The sequence below is a fragment of the Branchiostoma floridae genome, chromosome 19, assembly GCF_000003815.2.
Source record: "Branchiostoma floridae strain S238N-H82 chromosome 19, Bfl_VNyyK, whole genome shotgun sequence".
Taxonomy (NCBI): domain Eukaryota; kingdom Metazoa; phylum Chordata; class Leptocardii; order Amphioxiformes; family Branchiostomatidae; genus Branchiostoma; species Branchiostoma floridae.
Window position 1 is genome coordinate 8,270,893 of NC_049997.1, and position 14,152 is coordinate 8,285,044.

At 39.4% G+C, this 14,152-nt stretch overlaps 4 protein-coding genes and 1 long non-coding RNA gene across 5 annotated transcripts in view; 3 read left to right on the plus strand and 2 right to left on the minus strand.

Annotated features, from left to right (window-relative positions):
* The window catches only part of LOC118406933 (AT-rich interactive domain-containing protein 2-like), a 1,807-nt gene extending 546 nt beyond the window's left edge, over positions 1 to 1,261 (minus strand). The window contains exons 1-2 of the mRNA XM_035807337.1: positions 509 to 1,261; positions 292 to 385 (exon numbers count right to left, since the gene is read on the minus strand). Coding sequence (XP_035663230.1) covers positions 292 to 385; positions 509 to 600 — 186 coding nt within the window. The 5' untranslated portion in view covers positions 601 to 1,261. The remainder of the gene's footprint in view (positions 1 to 291; positions 386 to 508) is intronic.
* LOC118406895 (zinc finger protein 260-like) overlaps positions 1 to 14,152 on the minus strand; it is a 31,485-nt gene that overhangs the window by 10,240 nt on the left and 7,093 nt on the right. The window lies entirely within an intron of this gene.
* Positions 1,367 to 6,672, plus strand: LOC118406888 (gastric triacylglycerol lipase-like). Its single transcript, XM_035807279.1, has 8 exons — positions 1,367 to 1,662; positions 2,202 to 2,518; positions 2,963 to 3,113; positions 3,599 to 3,691; positions 4,260 to 4,412; positions 4,849 to 4,920; positions 5,318 to 5,389; positions 5,863 to 6,672. The coding sequence occupies exons 1-8, from the start codon at positions 1,483 to 1,485 to the stop codon at positions 6,145 to 6,147; spliced, it is 1,323 nt and encodes a 440-aa protein (XP_035663172.1). The 5' UTR covers positions 1,367 to 1,482; the 3' UTR covers positions 6,148 to 6,672.
* LOC118406944 lies at positions 6,855 to 7,825 on the plus strand. The gene is made up of 2 exons (XR_004830099.1): positions 6,855 to 7,457; positions 7,511 to 7,825. It is a non-coding gene; the product is annotated as an uncharacterized LOC118406944 (long non-coding RNA).
* Positions 9,136 to 12,311, plus strand: LOC118407184. Its single transcript, XM_035807606.1, has 6 exons — positions 9,136 to 9,272; positions 9,818 to 9,899; positions 10,131 to 10,222; positions 10,520 to 10,782; positions 11,465 to 11,618; positions 11,905 to 12,311. The coding sequence occupies exons 2-6, from the start codon at positions 9,832 to 9,834 to the stop codon at positions 12,309 to 12,311; spliced, it is 984 nt and encodes a 327-aa protein (XP_035663499.1). The 5' UTR covers positions 9,136 to 9,272; positions 9,818 to 9,831.

The following is a 14,152-nucleotide window of genomic DNA, read 5'->3' on the forward strand; positions in this document are numbered from 1 at the left end:
AGATCAGTTTTTGTTTACAAGCGTGGAAGGCATTGTTACGAGCGCAAGGTGCAAGGCGCTTTGTCTCTCCAAACCCTTCCCTCCCACCAAAAATTAATTTTCCCTCCAGAACACCCACACCCGCACAAAACCACCCAATAATCCCGCTTCTAGGCCGAAAAATCGACCCCCAAACGTCCCCAGCGGTGGTCCACGGCCGGCAGGTGAACTTGACCTAACAGGAAAAGTTGTCAGGTGGGCGAAAAATCGCCGTGAGAACGAGTAAAGTCTGGAAGTGTTGGGCGAACTGACCTTCTGAAATCCTCCCAAAGAGGTGACTTTGTTGTAAAGATGGTGCAGGTCCAGCTCTCTCCCGCCAACGTAGGGAAACCGAGAAATTGGGTGCCTGGAGAACAAAAGAAACAGGCAATCAAAGTTAGAGAAGTGTCCGTGAACTTCAGGGAACATCCGGCGACGGGACAAAAGCGATAATTTTTGTGGTAAGGAGAGTAGGAAGACACACACTCACCCTTTGGCAGCGTGAAAATCCTTCAGATCCTTCAGAAACGCCTGCCTCTGCCTGCGTTCTCTACCCGGGTCTTTCCCGGGCGAACGGTCCATCTTTCCGGCGGTTTTTCCCGAGTTCAGGCCGCTAGGTCATCCACTACGGAGTTCCTGGGTTGGTTAGCTCGAGTTTCCACCCCTCCCGCGGCTCATTCATCCACCCCAGTGCACGGGGAAACAAAAAATCCTCCTCTCGATTCCCGGTCAAGCCAAAAACACTGCGATCCTACCTACCCGCGACTCCCTCCGAATATTATAACCCCGCTTTTTCGAGGCCCAGAAAAATCACATTTCAGGCAAAAATCGTCCATCGACGGGACATTTCAGGTACGTCGGGATGTCGACTTTGGTCGAACGGTGCGACTTTCTAGATGCGGATAATTTGAGGAGAATCAATAGCGGTGAACGGACGGGACGACTCAGATGAAAATCGCAACAAAAAATAATGAACATGCCGAAAATTGCATTGGTCTCTAGAGGGGTACCCAATAGTCAGGGTATTCGACACCCCCTCTAATAGAAGATTCTAATGATTTTCCCTGGTTGTTCTGACCATGGCATGTTATCTAATGCAACAATAAACAAACAAATAAACATAATGGACGAATTGATGTACATTTGAATACTAATTACTGGCAAAGAATTTGCTAAAATCGTTAAAAATCGATGTTTCACATAGTCTCGCGAGAGTTTAGATGTACGAGATGTGGGATTTCCCTATATATTTCCCATCGGGGTGTCCTTTTGAATTGCACTCCTCATAGCTAAACATAATAGATGTAAACAAAGCTCTTAAACGTATGTCATGTATGTATTATTACAGAAACTATTCAATATTACAGTATTAGGCTTTATGTTTATTTTTGTTTCATCGATAACAAAAAAGTACAAAACCAAATACTCATACATTTGTGTCGTCACCCCCAAAATGATAATAGAATGTTCCAGGATGCCGCATCTTCACGTGACTGGTCACAAGGTGACAAAATGGCGCGGATTGCGGACGATGTTTTGCATGTTCTTGTTATATTTTCCGTGATTTTGACGGCGTCATGCTTTTCTCCGCCGATCAAAAGATTGTGGTCGTTAGGGGAAGACCCAGAGGTTCATATGAATGCGGTAAGGATGCCTGTCATCTTTTAGTTTGGTTGTAGTTTACAAGGACATCGCATGTTTGTGTATTAAAACTAACCAAGGAGCTCAGCTCACTTGACACCTGTGCAGCTGCGATGGTTTGAAACTCCTTGGAAAAAAGTTATCTGCAAGCAAATGATTCATGATAACAACAAATTGTAAGCAATGTTTAAGATCAGATATAGCGGCTTTTTATTATTTTGACACATCTTTTAATGCCGGGTAAATTTGCTGTAAATGAAAAGCTCCTTTCTATTTAGTCAGAATTTAAAACCAAACTGCAACTGTGACTCAGTGAGTTTGAAAAAAAAAATTAAAAGAGAGTTTGCCATAACAAGTAAGGTTTCTAAAAATCTGTAAATCTTAAAACATTTATCATCATTTTAATAAAAAGCCATAACATAATTGTCTAAGTCATAATTTTTCAACATTTTATTAAAACCTGTTAATCTCAAAAGATTAGCCTTGAGCTCAGACATTAATCTCTAAATAATGATTTTTTTCAATATTGTATTTTTATCCAGACTCAGTTGATCACTAGCAAAGGATATCCATGTGAAGATTATACAGTGAAAACCGACGATGGCTTCTTGCTGGGAGTGCAGCGCATTCCGTACGGCCGCAACGCTACCTCACACAAAGACCAACGCCCCGCCATTTTCCTACAACACGGACTGCTGTCTGCCTCCACCGATTGGATCCTGAATTTGGCCAATGAGAGCCTTGCATTCATCCTGGCGGATGCCGGGTTCGACGTGTGGTTGGGGAACATGCGAGGAAACACGTACTCCCGCAAACATGTCAAGTACACACCAGATGATGATGAGTTCTGGGACTTCAGGTTTGTTCTACTCTTCCCTACTTCTTCCCTTTTACATTTAAGTTGTTGACAATGACTTTTGTTTCTAAAAACAATTGCAAGATTTGAATTTCTTATTCCTTCAAGAGAGGGTGAAGAAAGATGCGCTAAACTTATCCCATAGCCAAGACCACCTGCATTAAAGACAAGTGAAAAAATACAAAATTGAAATATGTATTATAAGCAACATTTGACAGGCATGCAGCCCTCTCTCGTTGGATGAAATGCTAAGTGCCATGTTATCATTGGTTTAATTGCTGTACTTGTAATTATGATGGACATTCTAGATAGGTCAGTTGTGTGGTTACTGTCATTTGAGAGGTACATGTACATCTTTATCATTATTGCTCATCCTTGTGAGATTGAGAATCAAAAATATTTCAAAGCAAGAATCTTAGAGAAGCTTTTCTTTTGTTGATCACGTAGCTGGGATGAGATGGCCAAGTATGACCTGCCCGCCATGGTGACCTTTGCCCTCAACAAAACAGGTCAGAGTTCACTCTACTACGTTGGTCACTCCCAGGGGACGGCCATCGCCTTCGCACATCTGTCACAAGACCAGGAGTTTGCCAAAAAGGTTTGTAAAAAGGTTTAAATCAAAGACATTTTTATATGTTTGTGATATATGAAAAGGCTGTATTGAAATAGTAATATTAGTTATGATCAGGTGATGTTTATTTTGTCAGTATTGAATTTAAGATTTTTTTTTCTGAAGAGGAAAAGAGGGATGCTGTGCCCTGTAGATCATACTTTAACCATGTCCCCTTACCCTGGACAGCAAACATCCATGAAGTTGATTACTACTAGGCTGCATATGGCTCCAGTGTATAAGTATAACTGTGACCTGTCTGCTAGTAGAGGTCAACATCAAGAAGTCTTACAGCACTCAGTTCTAACTCAAAGTTCTTGAAAGCTCCACACCATGTAATGGAGAAAAATGCACCCCCCCTTTAAACCAGTCACTTTACTCCACATGCAGTTTTTTTTTAGAAAAAAAACCTGCATATCAATGCTAAATCTTCATACTTTTTGTATTGATGGCAACATTTGTACTTTATGCAGGTAAAGACGTTCTTTGCGCTGGCTCCAGTGGTGACCCTGGGTCACATCACCAGTCCTATCAAGTACCTGGCACAGTTTGATGACATCATCTCGGTAAGTAGGACAGGACAACTAGCATAGCACTGTCTTTTCTGATGTGTGGATTACTTCTAGGTCAACTGTACTTATTGTAAAGAATGACCTGCTTTACAATAAATCTTCTATGCTATAGTTTTCTAAAGGTGATCAACTTTCCTAGCACTTAAAATCTTGGGGTTAATCATACATGCATTATGAGCACACACAGATCAACAATTGAAAAGTGTTTGTTTCTGTGTAACTTAGCCTGTGTTAACACAATCTCTCACTGGCTTTGGTTAATGACTCCCTCGCGGCGGCAATTGTAGGCATTCTTTAGACAGTGCCTGATGATAAGGATCAGAACTATTTCCAGTCAATCAAAATAGTACGGAGGAAATAAGCATGCATACAGACTACTGAAACTTTGGAGTGAAAAATGACATTATTGTGATGGCCAATCCAGAAATTTTTGTATCAATAAGGTGCATCTGCCATCAGATTTGAAATGGCAGCTGTTGTAGCAGTGCGTCTTATTACAGACAGATGGGGCATGTGCCTGATGGTTTTATCGTGCACTATATTGTATTTTTCTTTCTACAAGGCGATGTTCCGTATCTTTGGTGTGGATGAGTTTCTGCCCAACAGTTGGTGGCTGGACTGGCTGGCCTCGTTCCTGTGTGACAAGTCCACAGAGAAGTACTGTGAGAACATGCTCTTCCTACTGGTGGGATTCGATCCTGTTCAACTAAACGAGGTACCTAGACTTCTTAATTTTTAATGTTAGGATTGTCTGGAAAGTTTTTTTAAATGTAAAGTTTCCAGACAAGTATAAATTTCCAGACAAGAATAAGATTTTGTTTGAAAGAAAAATAAAGGATGTCAAGTTAGTTAAACCATTGCCAACTCAGTCCAGCCAAGCTGGACCAACATCTAGATTTATTCCCAACTCTAACCCTTACACAATATGTGAGTCCAGTCTAAATTGCCTGATAGGAGTTGACAATTGTCAAACTCATGTTGATCACAAATTGTCTAGTCAGTGTAAATAGCCTGCAAACTGCACTAAAAAGGTAGTCTATCAAAACTTCAAATTCTCAAACAGAATGCTGCAAAAATGCAGTTTATCTCTAATACAGTAAATTGACAGCATGGCTTGTAGTTTAAGTTACCTGTATTTCTTTTTCCTACAGACACGACTTCCAGTATACTTCTCTCACACGCCGGCAGGGACCTCAACAAAGAACATGGTTCATTTTGCTCAGGTAGGTACATGTGACACTTACTGTAGATCTTCCAATGATTGCTTTAATTTTTTTTTCACTATTTTTTGCTGTGACCTCTCTACCCCAAACTAAGTGCATGTCCTATGTATTCCTATTACACTACAGAATTGTTTTAACCACTTTTTTAAAACACTGTAAAAACCTCCTTTAACCATAACCTAAAATCACTGCAGAAATAAAAGAATTAACAGTAGTCTGGTCTGTCTGTCTTTGTATTGTAATAGAATATGCATGTACATGTATCTACATGTTTAAAAATTTGCTTTGAGCATGATTTCATACTGATCAAAAAGATTATTGTCAGACATCTAACAGAACTACTAGAGCTTTATTTCTCCTGTATGATTTTAATACACACTTTATACTCTCTATACAGATGGTGAACTCCAACAAGTTCCAAGCTTATGACTATGGAAACCCAGATGACAACAAACAGCAATACAATCAGGTGAGTAGAAAATATGAAAACTCCTTTCAGTATGATTAGACAGAAAATTGAAGTTTGTCATTTAGCCCGGGGCCCCCCAAATCCTGATTTTTTATTTTCTTGGTAGAAACTTTTTTTATGATTTTTGAAATATTTTTTTCATGGTGGTCATTTAGATCCCGAGAGAAGAGGTAAAAAAAGCAGACAAAATGTAGCAAAGATAGAAGTTCTGACAAATCAATAGAATTTTTAGAGGTTCAGACACAATTTTCTTTTGAATTTTAAGTCCTTGTGTCAATATTTTTATTGTTTTGCAATTTCTTCTTTGTTGCAAACGTTCTAAAATAGTCAAAACACATTTGTCCTTATGTAGACGTGGTCACCTCTACTTTTACTGTATATCAGTGGCCAAATGGTCCTTATGTAGAGGTGGTGAATTGTACAGGTTTGACTGTTTTCTAACACTGTCTCCTCTTTGTCCCCTTCTCTTACAGCCCACCGCCCCTGTCTATCCCATAGAGAACATGACCACGCCCGTAGCTCTGTTCTGGGGTGGAAACGACTGGCTAGCTGACCCTACGGACGTCCAGGCCGCCATTCCGCATCTCAAGAACGTCGTCTACAACTCCGAGATCAAGAATTTCGACCACATGGACTTCATCTGGGGGAAGGATGCCACTAAACTGTACGACCAGATTATAAAGATTATCCGTAAAACTGAACTGGTGTCGTTTTATCACTCTGTATTTGAGCCCGGGCCTGTAGTTATCCAGCATTGATCAGTGTGAAGAGTCTGTACATGATGTGTTGAAGATGGATTTATTTATCTATTGAGCTTCCTGTAGTTTTTAATCTCTGCAAGGCCTAGAAAAAAATGTTGTGTTGTCCTGTTACCTGACCGACTCTAGCAAATCTTGCTGACCCTAGCCATTTTGTGGGTCGACTGGCAACTGACATAAATTTTTAACCTGACATTTTGAGTGATAAAATTCAAAATATACTTCCTGTACTTCACAACCTAAATAAGACTGTTCAGCTGTAAACATTGTACTTCTTTGTTCAATGTTTTGATATACTGATTCATGTACAAAATATCTGTACTATAACTGCAACGTTAATGTTGTGTCAGTGTGCTGTAAACTGTAACTTTTTCTATGAAAGCTCATCTGTGATGAAGTACAATCTATGATGAAGTTTTTGTACTTCAGTTCAACGCAATGCAAAATGGCTCACCTTGAATTTTTTATGCTCTTATGTTGGTCTTTAGAAACACAACATTCATTTTTGTAAACCTTAATGTTTTTTTTTAAAGAATATAAAGATATATATATAAAGAATATAGAATATTTTTGTATAGATTTTGTAGAGTACTTTAGCTTACTGTTGAACTCTGTGAAAAGTACATGCAATTACAATGTCACGCACAATTGTTCTGCAGTACAGTATACATTTTAGATTACATTGTAACATATTTATAAATTATCTACCGTTGAAAGGCTAGTTGTAAAAGAAGTAACTTGTTGTATATGTCGGTTTTGAATTTCATGCTGCTATAGAGATCTATGTATGGAGCTGGTTATCGAAGTTTCAGTGTTCATTTACAAGATTTTTGAGAAAAAATGATTGATTTATTGTCATTTGATTGCAAGTATGGAATGAAATACTAGTAGATGATGTTTTGTGCTGAATTTTGCACAAAAAAAAGCCATGTTATGTCTTGCATATCAAGTATTTTAGCTCTTCCTTTTGGAAACTTTTGTCTGGCTTTATACCATGACATATACTTTATATCATATTTAAGACACAAAAACTAAGCTTACTCTTTTTCTGCACAAAGCATGCACCTTTACAGTGTTTATCTTTGTATTCTTTGCATTAAAATGTACAATTAATTTTAGCTTGTAAGGAAAGAACTTGGCACTCTGGGAACTTTGTCTGCAGTGAAAGCCATAAAAATGGAATGTTATTGAAGTTGAACAATATATATATAAAGGTGTGATCTCACATCTACTATAGCTGTTTCAACATTATTTAGATACTGCTAAATTCTTTTAGCAAAGGCAAGCTAGCAGAATTGTATGATGTGAATGTTTGTAATTGTATTAGACTGATAAGTCATATCTAATATTGTCAGTCTATTAGGTAGTTTCTTGCCATTAATACAGTAAGATAAAATACATCCACATACTGAGGTACAGTTTAGAAAAAAAAGCGCTACATTGTTACAAAGTAGTGCAGTATTTATCAGAAGGCTACCTTCTCAGGAATGTACACAAATTAAAATCATGTGTGACTTGAGTAATGTTTCCCAGAGAAGTACGAACAAGATTGATTGAATTTTTTGCTTAATGTGTGTAAAAAAAGGAGGAAGCTGGTGTATTATGCCACTAGCTGTGGTGAGTTTCAGGTTTGGAATGTTTGAAGACATTACAGCAATAGCTTATCTTTTTCACTTCAGTTGTTTGTGATTACTAGTGACAATAGGATAAATAGGAAAGCAGTAATGTTACTTTTGAAAATTAAGCAAAAAACTTATGAATTGTAATTTGTTGTAAAAGAGCTGTTCAGAAGACCTATGGGGTATTCATATAAATGTATTCATGTAACTCACTTAGTGATATCAGATCTATATGTACAATGATAAGATCTAGAATCTCTGATATGTTTATCCAAACCTCTCGTCATAACTTGAGTATAGATACTGGTAAGCTAAGATTTTATAAGACCTGTAAAACAGCACATACTATGGAAAAATACTTAGAATTAGATAATTTTGATTTACGCTCGGCAATCAGCAAAATTAGAATTAGTGCCCATCCTCTCGAAATTGAGAGAGGACGGTACAAAAGGCTATCCGTGTGTGAAAGAACGTGCAAACAATGCACGTCAAACGTGGTGGAAGACCAGGGCTTTAGCCAGCGTCCGTTTTTCCGTCAATTGACGGAAATTTGCTGCGTCTGACGGAAAAATTTTAAAACCAATCCGTCAACCTTGACGGACAAAAATCCTTGGTGGAAGCTACAGGCGGCTTGGGGACGCCGTCCACGGCCGTAAAAGCCACACACTGTTTGTTTTGCTATTGTTATGATTGTTGACAATGTGTGTCGGCGCCCTTTCGCATACGATAATCTCATTAAAACCCGTTTTTCAAGGTCTCAGTTCAGTCCTTCTAACTAATTTTCGCGGTTTTCGCGACGGTTGTAATTGGCTGACGGAAAAAAATTTCGAGCTGGCTAAAGCCCTGTGGAAGACGAAACACATTTCATGTCAAACTGCCCTCTCTATAACCAAGAAAGAAAAGAGCTGTTCAAAGAGGCCATCAAATTCCATCCAAACTTTCTCACATTCAATGATAAAAAGAAAACAGTCCTCCTTTTAACATCACAAAACCCACACATAATAGAAAAGGTGGGATCTTTCGTCTTCCACTGTCTTCAAATAAGGAGTCGAACCCAATAACCCAGGATCTAGAGTTAGCTCTCACCAGTTTTAGACTAGACACCTGTGATATTGTATTTTACACTGTTTGTATCTTGTATGTTACCTGCATTTAGCCCACGGGCATGAATTTGCAATAAAACACTAATATAAAAATATGTAAAATAACGAAAAAAAAAAAAAATATGCGGGAATAGGTGTGTGTGGGGGGGGGGGGATTAATGGAACGAAGGGGGTTGAACAGTTAACAGAAATTCCAAGTAGTGCCCTTTTTTTTGTGGACAACATGACTTCAGAAGAACAGGCTGAGTGCAGTTTATCATATTCTTGCAAGGTGGTGCTTTTACCATCCTACTGCGCAAGTGCGGTATCGCAGCAGGGAGGCTCACTTCCGGGTTGGGTGGCGTGCACATTTCCTCGTCAAACATTTCGGAAATATCCAAGATCGGACGTCCCTGTTCAAATAGTAAGTTTACACGGATTTGTATTATGCTTTCCACATGTAGCAAGTACTGTGACATCTGCATATATGCCGTAGAAGTGGTCGGTTTGAATAACTGCACTCCTCCCCCCTTCGAGGGGCAATGGCGCCAAGTTTGAAATTAGTCTGTCACTATTTGTCACTTTTCAACGTAACGAGATGATACACATGAACTAGCTTTCCCTGCAATGTGTCGTGGGATTTCACCGTGTATGGTATGTGTGGTAATGCATGTATACGTGTATGCGTAAACATCATCTCGACTGTATTTGTCCTTGAAAAAAATTATGAACTCACGCAAGTTTAATATGGAGTAGAGGCGCTAGACGTTGAATGACCATTGTTAAATATTCCACACCACGCAAAGATGTGTATTACCGATTTGCATACAATGTCTCTGTTGCTTTATCAAAAGTATATGCACTGACAAAGCGTGAGCATTATCAAATGATCTGCATTCAAAGTATCCTATAATAATGATCAATACTTATCGTCACAGCACTAATATTTTATTTAACGTTATATTTCAGACATTTAACTCAGAATGCCGAAGAACCGGTTCACCCACTACGCCGTGGCACGGGGAAGGAAACCTGGGATCTACACGGACTGGTAGAAACGATTTCTAATGTTTCACTTATTTTGATGACCGTGTAACCACTCAAGTAGACGTGTTATTTAGTCATTCGCAATCATGTCACATACATGTACGAAATGCCAAAAAAGATGTCGCTAACTTTTGCCTTCTAGAAACTAGGTACAAAAGGCAAAATGCATTTTTTATGTGTGTGAAAAACGAGCAACTAAAGCTAGGGATAACTGATTTGTTGTTTTCCCCCTTAGGTCTCAGACCAAAGAACAAATAGAAGGATTCAGCAGCGCCCGCTACAAGGGCTTCCACTCGGAGGCAGAGGCGCGGGCATGGATCGACGAAAGTAAGCAAAACTTTAGCTTCGAATGAAGACTCATCTGTGTTGTAAAGTTTTAGCACAAAGGCAAACACAAAGAAAACACCATGAGTTTTCAGTCGATCTCGCATGATGTCTTAATCTTATTCATTGTGCTGATTTTCCGGAAGTCGAAAGTGTGATGACGTCAAGAGTGAATCAAAAGTGGAGCTTGAATAGGAAGGATTCGGAGCTAGGTAAACTGCAAAGAGTTGTGAGAATATGTTCAACCGACATATTTCGACTTCTGTAGTTAATATTTCTTTTCGTCTGTCTTTGCTTCAGATTCAAACAGCATCCTTCAGAAGAACAGAAACGACGCTGGCGTTGTCAAGGCAACAGCCAATGAGAAGGGTGACGCTCAGTCAGGAGCCAATCAGAGTTTGCCAATGGCAGGCAAGGGGCAGTCACGTGATTATGGCAAACGTCCATCAAAAAATGAAACGTCGGAATCAGAAAAATCAACCGGAAAACACGTCATCAGTAAAGTGAAGACCGGAAATACCGATGATCTTGCAGAGGCGCTGTCTGACCTACAGATCACGAAGGTGATAAATGTACTTTTCGTTTTAAACATTTAGTGTTGTTTATAATTCGTCTCTACCTTTAATTCGTCTCTTCCTTTAAACACAAAGGCTCTTTGCTTTTAAAATTACTAGCACCGAGATTTCTTACGCAATACTTGGTAATGCAAGTTTGTCAGATGCATGGTGAAAAATATAGTACCAGATTTTATTAGAAGATAGAAAAGAACAAGAACTTAGGAACAGAAATACGTTTCTTATTCCTTTTTGTAATGGCTATGTTCATAAAATGCAGGATGCATTTGCTTGAATTTTAACCCGTCCTCTAATGGTTAATGTTATAGACGTTGACGTAACGTACGTCGTGTTTTTGCTGGAAAGTTTAGACCATTCATAGATCATCAAAGCATGTCTGCTGTACTCCGCAAGATGTCGTTACTGTTACATTCTTCTTTTGTATCAAAACCCACCCATAATGCAGCTCATAAAGCACATCAAGTAGTAAGATATAACGTTATACCTTCATACTTGTCTTCCAGTCTGATTATACTAAATGTAAGGTACAATGTATTTTGTATGTACGCCGTAGTTTGACACAGTAGCAATCACAAATAAGGTCTCTTTTTAACAGCAAGTTATGTCGTTTCTGACCATGGTAAAATGCTTACTTGTAACCCCTCTTGTCCGCTCTTTATCACAATTCCAGCCCCTGACGTTCAAAGAGGCTTTGCCAAACTTCAGGCCAGGAATCTATAAAGGTGACGTCATCAAGCGTCTTTGGTCCAACCTTCTCCAGTCGTGGTTCGAGCGCGGAGCACAAGTCTTCATCGTCTCACCATGGATCGACAAGAAAACGATCGGTAAAACTGAATCTTTGTAGCAAGAAGTAGTGTTATTAGAAATTATAGTTGGCACGGATGTACATCTGTGGTAGTAGTAATCATAGTGTAATTCCTTTTTTTTCCAACACAAAGGTATACTCAGATCAAATTTTCAAAGATCACTCTGTCGCCTTCTTCAGGATCAGTGATTATAGTGTGCATGTAATCTTTATTCTGACAGCCAACTACATTTTGTAAAATAATTATCAAAATGTTAATTGAACCTCAATATACGTTCATACTTGTATCGCATTCTTTATCCTAGGTTACATCAAGAATCGCCTGATGACCGGTCAGTCGTCCATCCAGGCCCTCTACATCCGGGACCCTTGCTTCACTGACACAAACGGGAAGGCAACCACTCTGGCGGAAGCAATGCAGGGGGTCTTTTCCGAAAGCGAGGCTGACCGGATACGCTGTCTGAGGGTCGGCACAGACAGAGAGGCTGACGGGAAGGCCTACTTCCACTGCAAGTTTGTCGCGGGAAGGTTTGAAAATCACGTTGAGATACTCATCACAAGTGCCAACTTCAACGATCATCACTTCAATCCCCTTCAGAGGGATTCTGTGATACTGCTCAGTGAAAACTGTAGAGAATTCGAGACGAGGTATCTGAGTGAGTTAGACCATGTAACCAAAGAGGTGGCACTAGCTACTGTGCTGGCAACTTGAAGCTTAAGTATAGTTTGACCTTGAGAAAAAGCAATGTACATGTACATTGCAAAGTGCAGTATATTGCATACATCAATATACCGTGTTAGGAGGAATGGCGTACAGCTAACGTCATCTTAAAGTTGGAAAGTTTCATTCCTTTATCTTTTGTCTAGCGGTACTCAGTATCTTGCTAGAACGCCATCTTCTTATCAAAACAAGTGATTTTATGTCTCATACCTTTAACCTTTGATATGGTGTAACATTTTACTTCTCTTTTATTCTAATCCAACTTTACCACATGTGTAAAGATTTTAGATTCATTCACCCTTACTGTCATAGCTGCATTTTTGTTTTAAGTATGGGCGTTTTTGCAACATGTCATGTTGAAGTTTTACTGTAAGGTTATAACGTAATCTTTACGTATGGACGATTGTGCAACATGTTAAAGTTTTAATGTTTACGTAATCTTTACGTATGGACGATTGTGCAACATGTTGAAGTTTCAATGTTTACGTAATCTTTACGTATGGGCATTTGTGCAACATGTCAAAGCTAGTCTTGACGGTTTGTTTTGTGAGCTAAATTGATTAGAATGTTTCTGATCAAAAACTTCTCTTCTGTTTGGTAGTATGCATATGGTTATCATTAAATCGATTATATTGTTGGGAGTAGGATGTCATAAAAAATACATACATTCCTCTGAACATTTTTATTAACGTATTATTGAAGTATGACATAGCATGCTGTTGTCATAGAAACGTAGGTATCGATGCGAATTAAAACTCTCACAAAGTCAAAGAATATAAAGTTATCTTACGGATAGTGGCCACTAACCTTTCTTGTTACTTAAAGTCATCCATTGTTCCCTCTTTTGTAATACTAGGGCGTTCAGAATTTTCCTTTGAATTTATATTCAGGGTGATCACTGAAGCTATGATGAAGGTTCCTCAAGTAGTTTAAAAAAATACACGTCTCCAAGTACTGATACATGCACACGCGCGCGCGTGCGCGCACGCACGCACACACACAAGCACACATACACACAACAATTTACACATGGGTGGGAACGTGTGGCACAGCTCGCTCCAGACACTTGCGACAGTCGTATTGAGGTCACCCGAGTGACGCCGAATGGCAGCTTGCTCTAGACCCTTGCGATTAGCCCCGCCTATTGTAAGCTCCTAGCCCTGGCTGCAAACATAGTGTAGTATATATAGTCGGCCCACCCAATAACAATAATGATAGCATATACGTTCGCGTCGCTCACATATATTCTCTCTTTTTCTTAGCCGTTTCGTGCATGGACACTTTAATTTTTTCCTTAATTTGTGATTATTTGACTTGCACCATGACTTCACGCAGAGACTGGCATAGAAGTGACATTTTGCAAGCCTCCATTTCAAGGTTCCTTAATTTTCAACGCCGTCGTTCTCCCCTTAATTTCATCCGGATCAATATTGTTGTGGTGATATGAAAAGCTCGACCCATTGGTAGGTACTTAAGAAGTAGCAAAACTGGTTCTTACGTACCTTAGTGTAACGTCACAAGATAGTACACTGATAACATACAGGCGGCTGGGCATCGGTCGGACTGGTTCAAAGGTTAAAGTTCTTTAAATTTCGGGAAAAAATCATCAGGTTGGTAAGGAATGGGAAAATTCTTTTCCAGGACCAGTGTCCTCCCATAAATTTCTCAGACATCTTCCCAAGAGCTTACCAAGAATAACTGCGTAATTGACTGGATTGGAACCAAGGTCATAGACAGGGAAGACAGCAGGCGCATCCGTTGGATTAAGGAGGCGGTCTGGATAAGAAGGTCAACCCCAGTGATGAGCCGGGACGAGGGATGAGCCGGGACGA

Coding starts and splice junctions, on each gene's coding strand:
- LOC118406888 (XM_035807279.1), top strand. CDS start 1,483: ATGTTCCAGGATGCCGCATCTTCACGTGACTGGTCACAAGGTGACAAA. Junction 3,114..3,598: donor ACCAGGAGTTTGCCAAAAAG/GTTTGTAAAAAG, acceptor TACTTTATGCAG/GTAAAGACGTTCTTTGCGCT. Junction 4,413..4,848: donor ATCCTGTTCAACTAAACGAG/GTACCTAGACTT, acceptor TTTTTCCTACAG/ACACGACTTCCAGTATACTT.
- LOC118407184 (XM_035807606.1), top strand. CDS start 9,832: ATGCCGAAGAACCGGTTCACCCACTACGCCGTGGCACGGGGAAGGAAA. Junction 10,223..10,519: donor GCGGGCATGGATCGACGAAA/GTAAGCAAAACT, acceptor TCTTTGCTTCAG/ATTCAAACAGCATCCTTCAG. Junction 11,619..11,904: donor GATCGACAAGAAAACGATCG/GTAAAACTGAAT, acceptor TCTTTATCCTAG/GTTACATCAAGAATCGCCTG.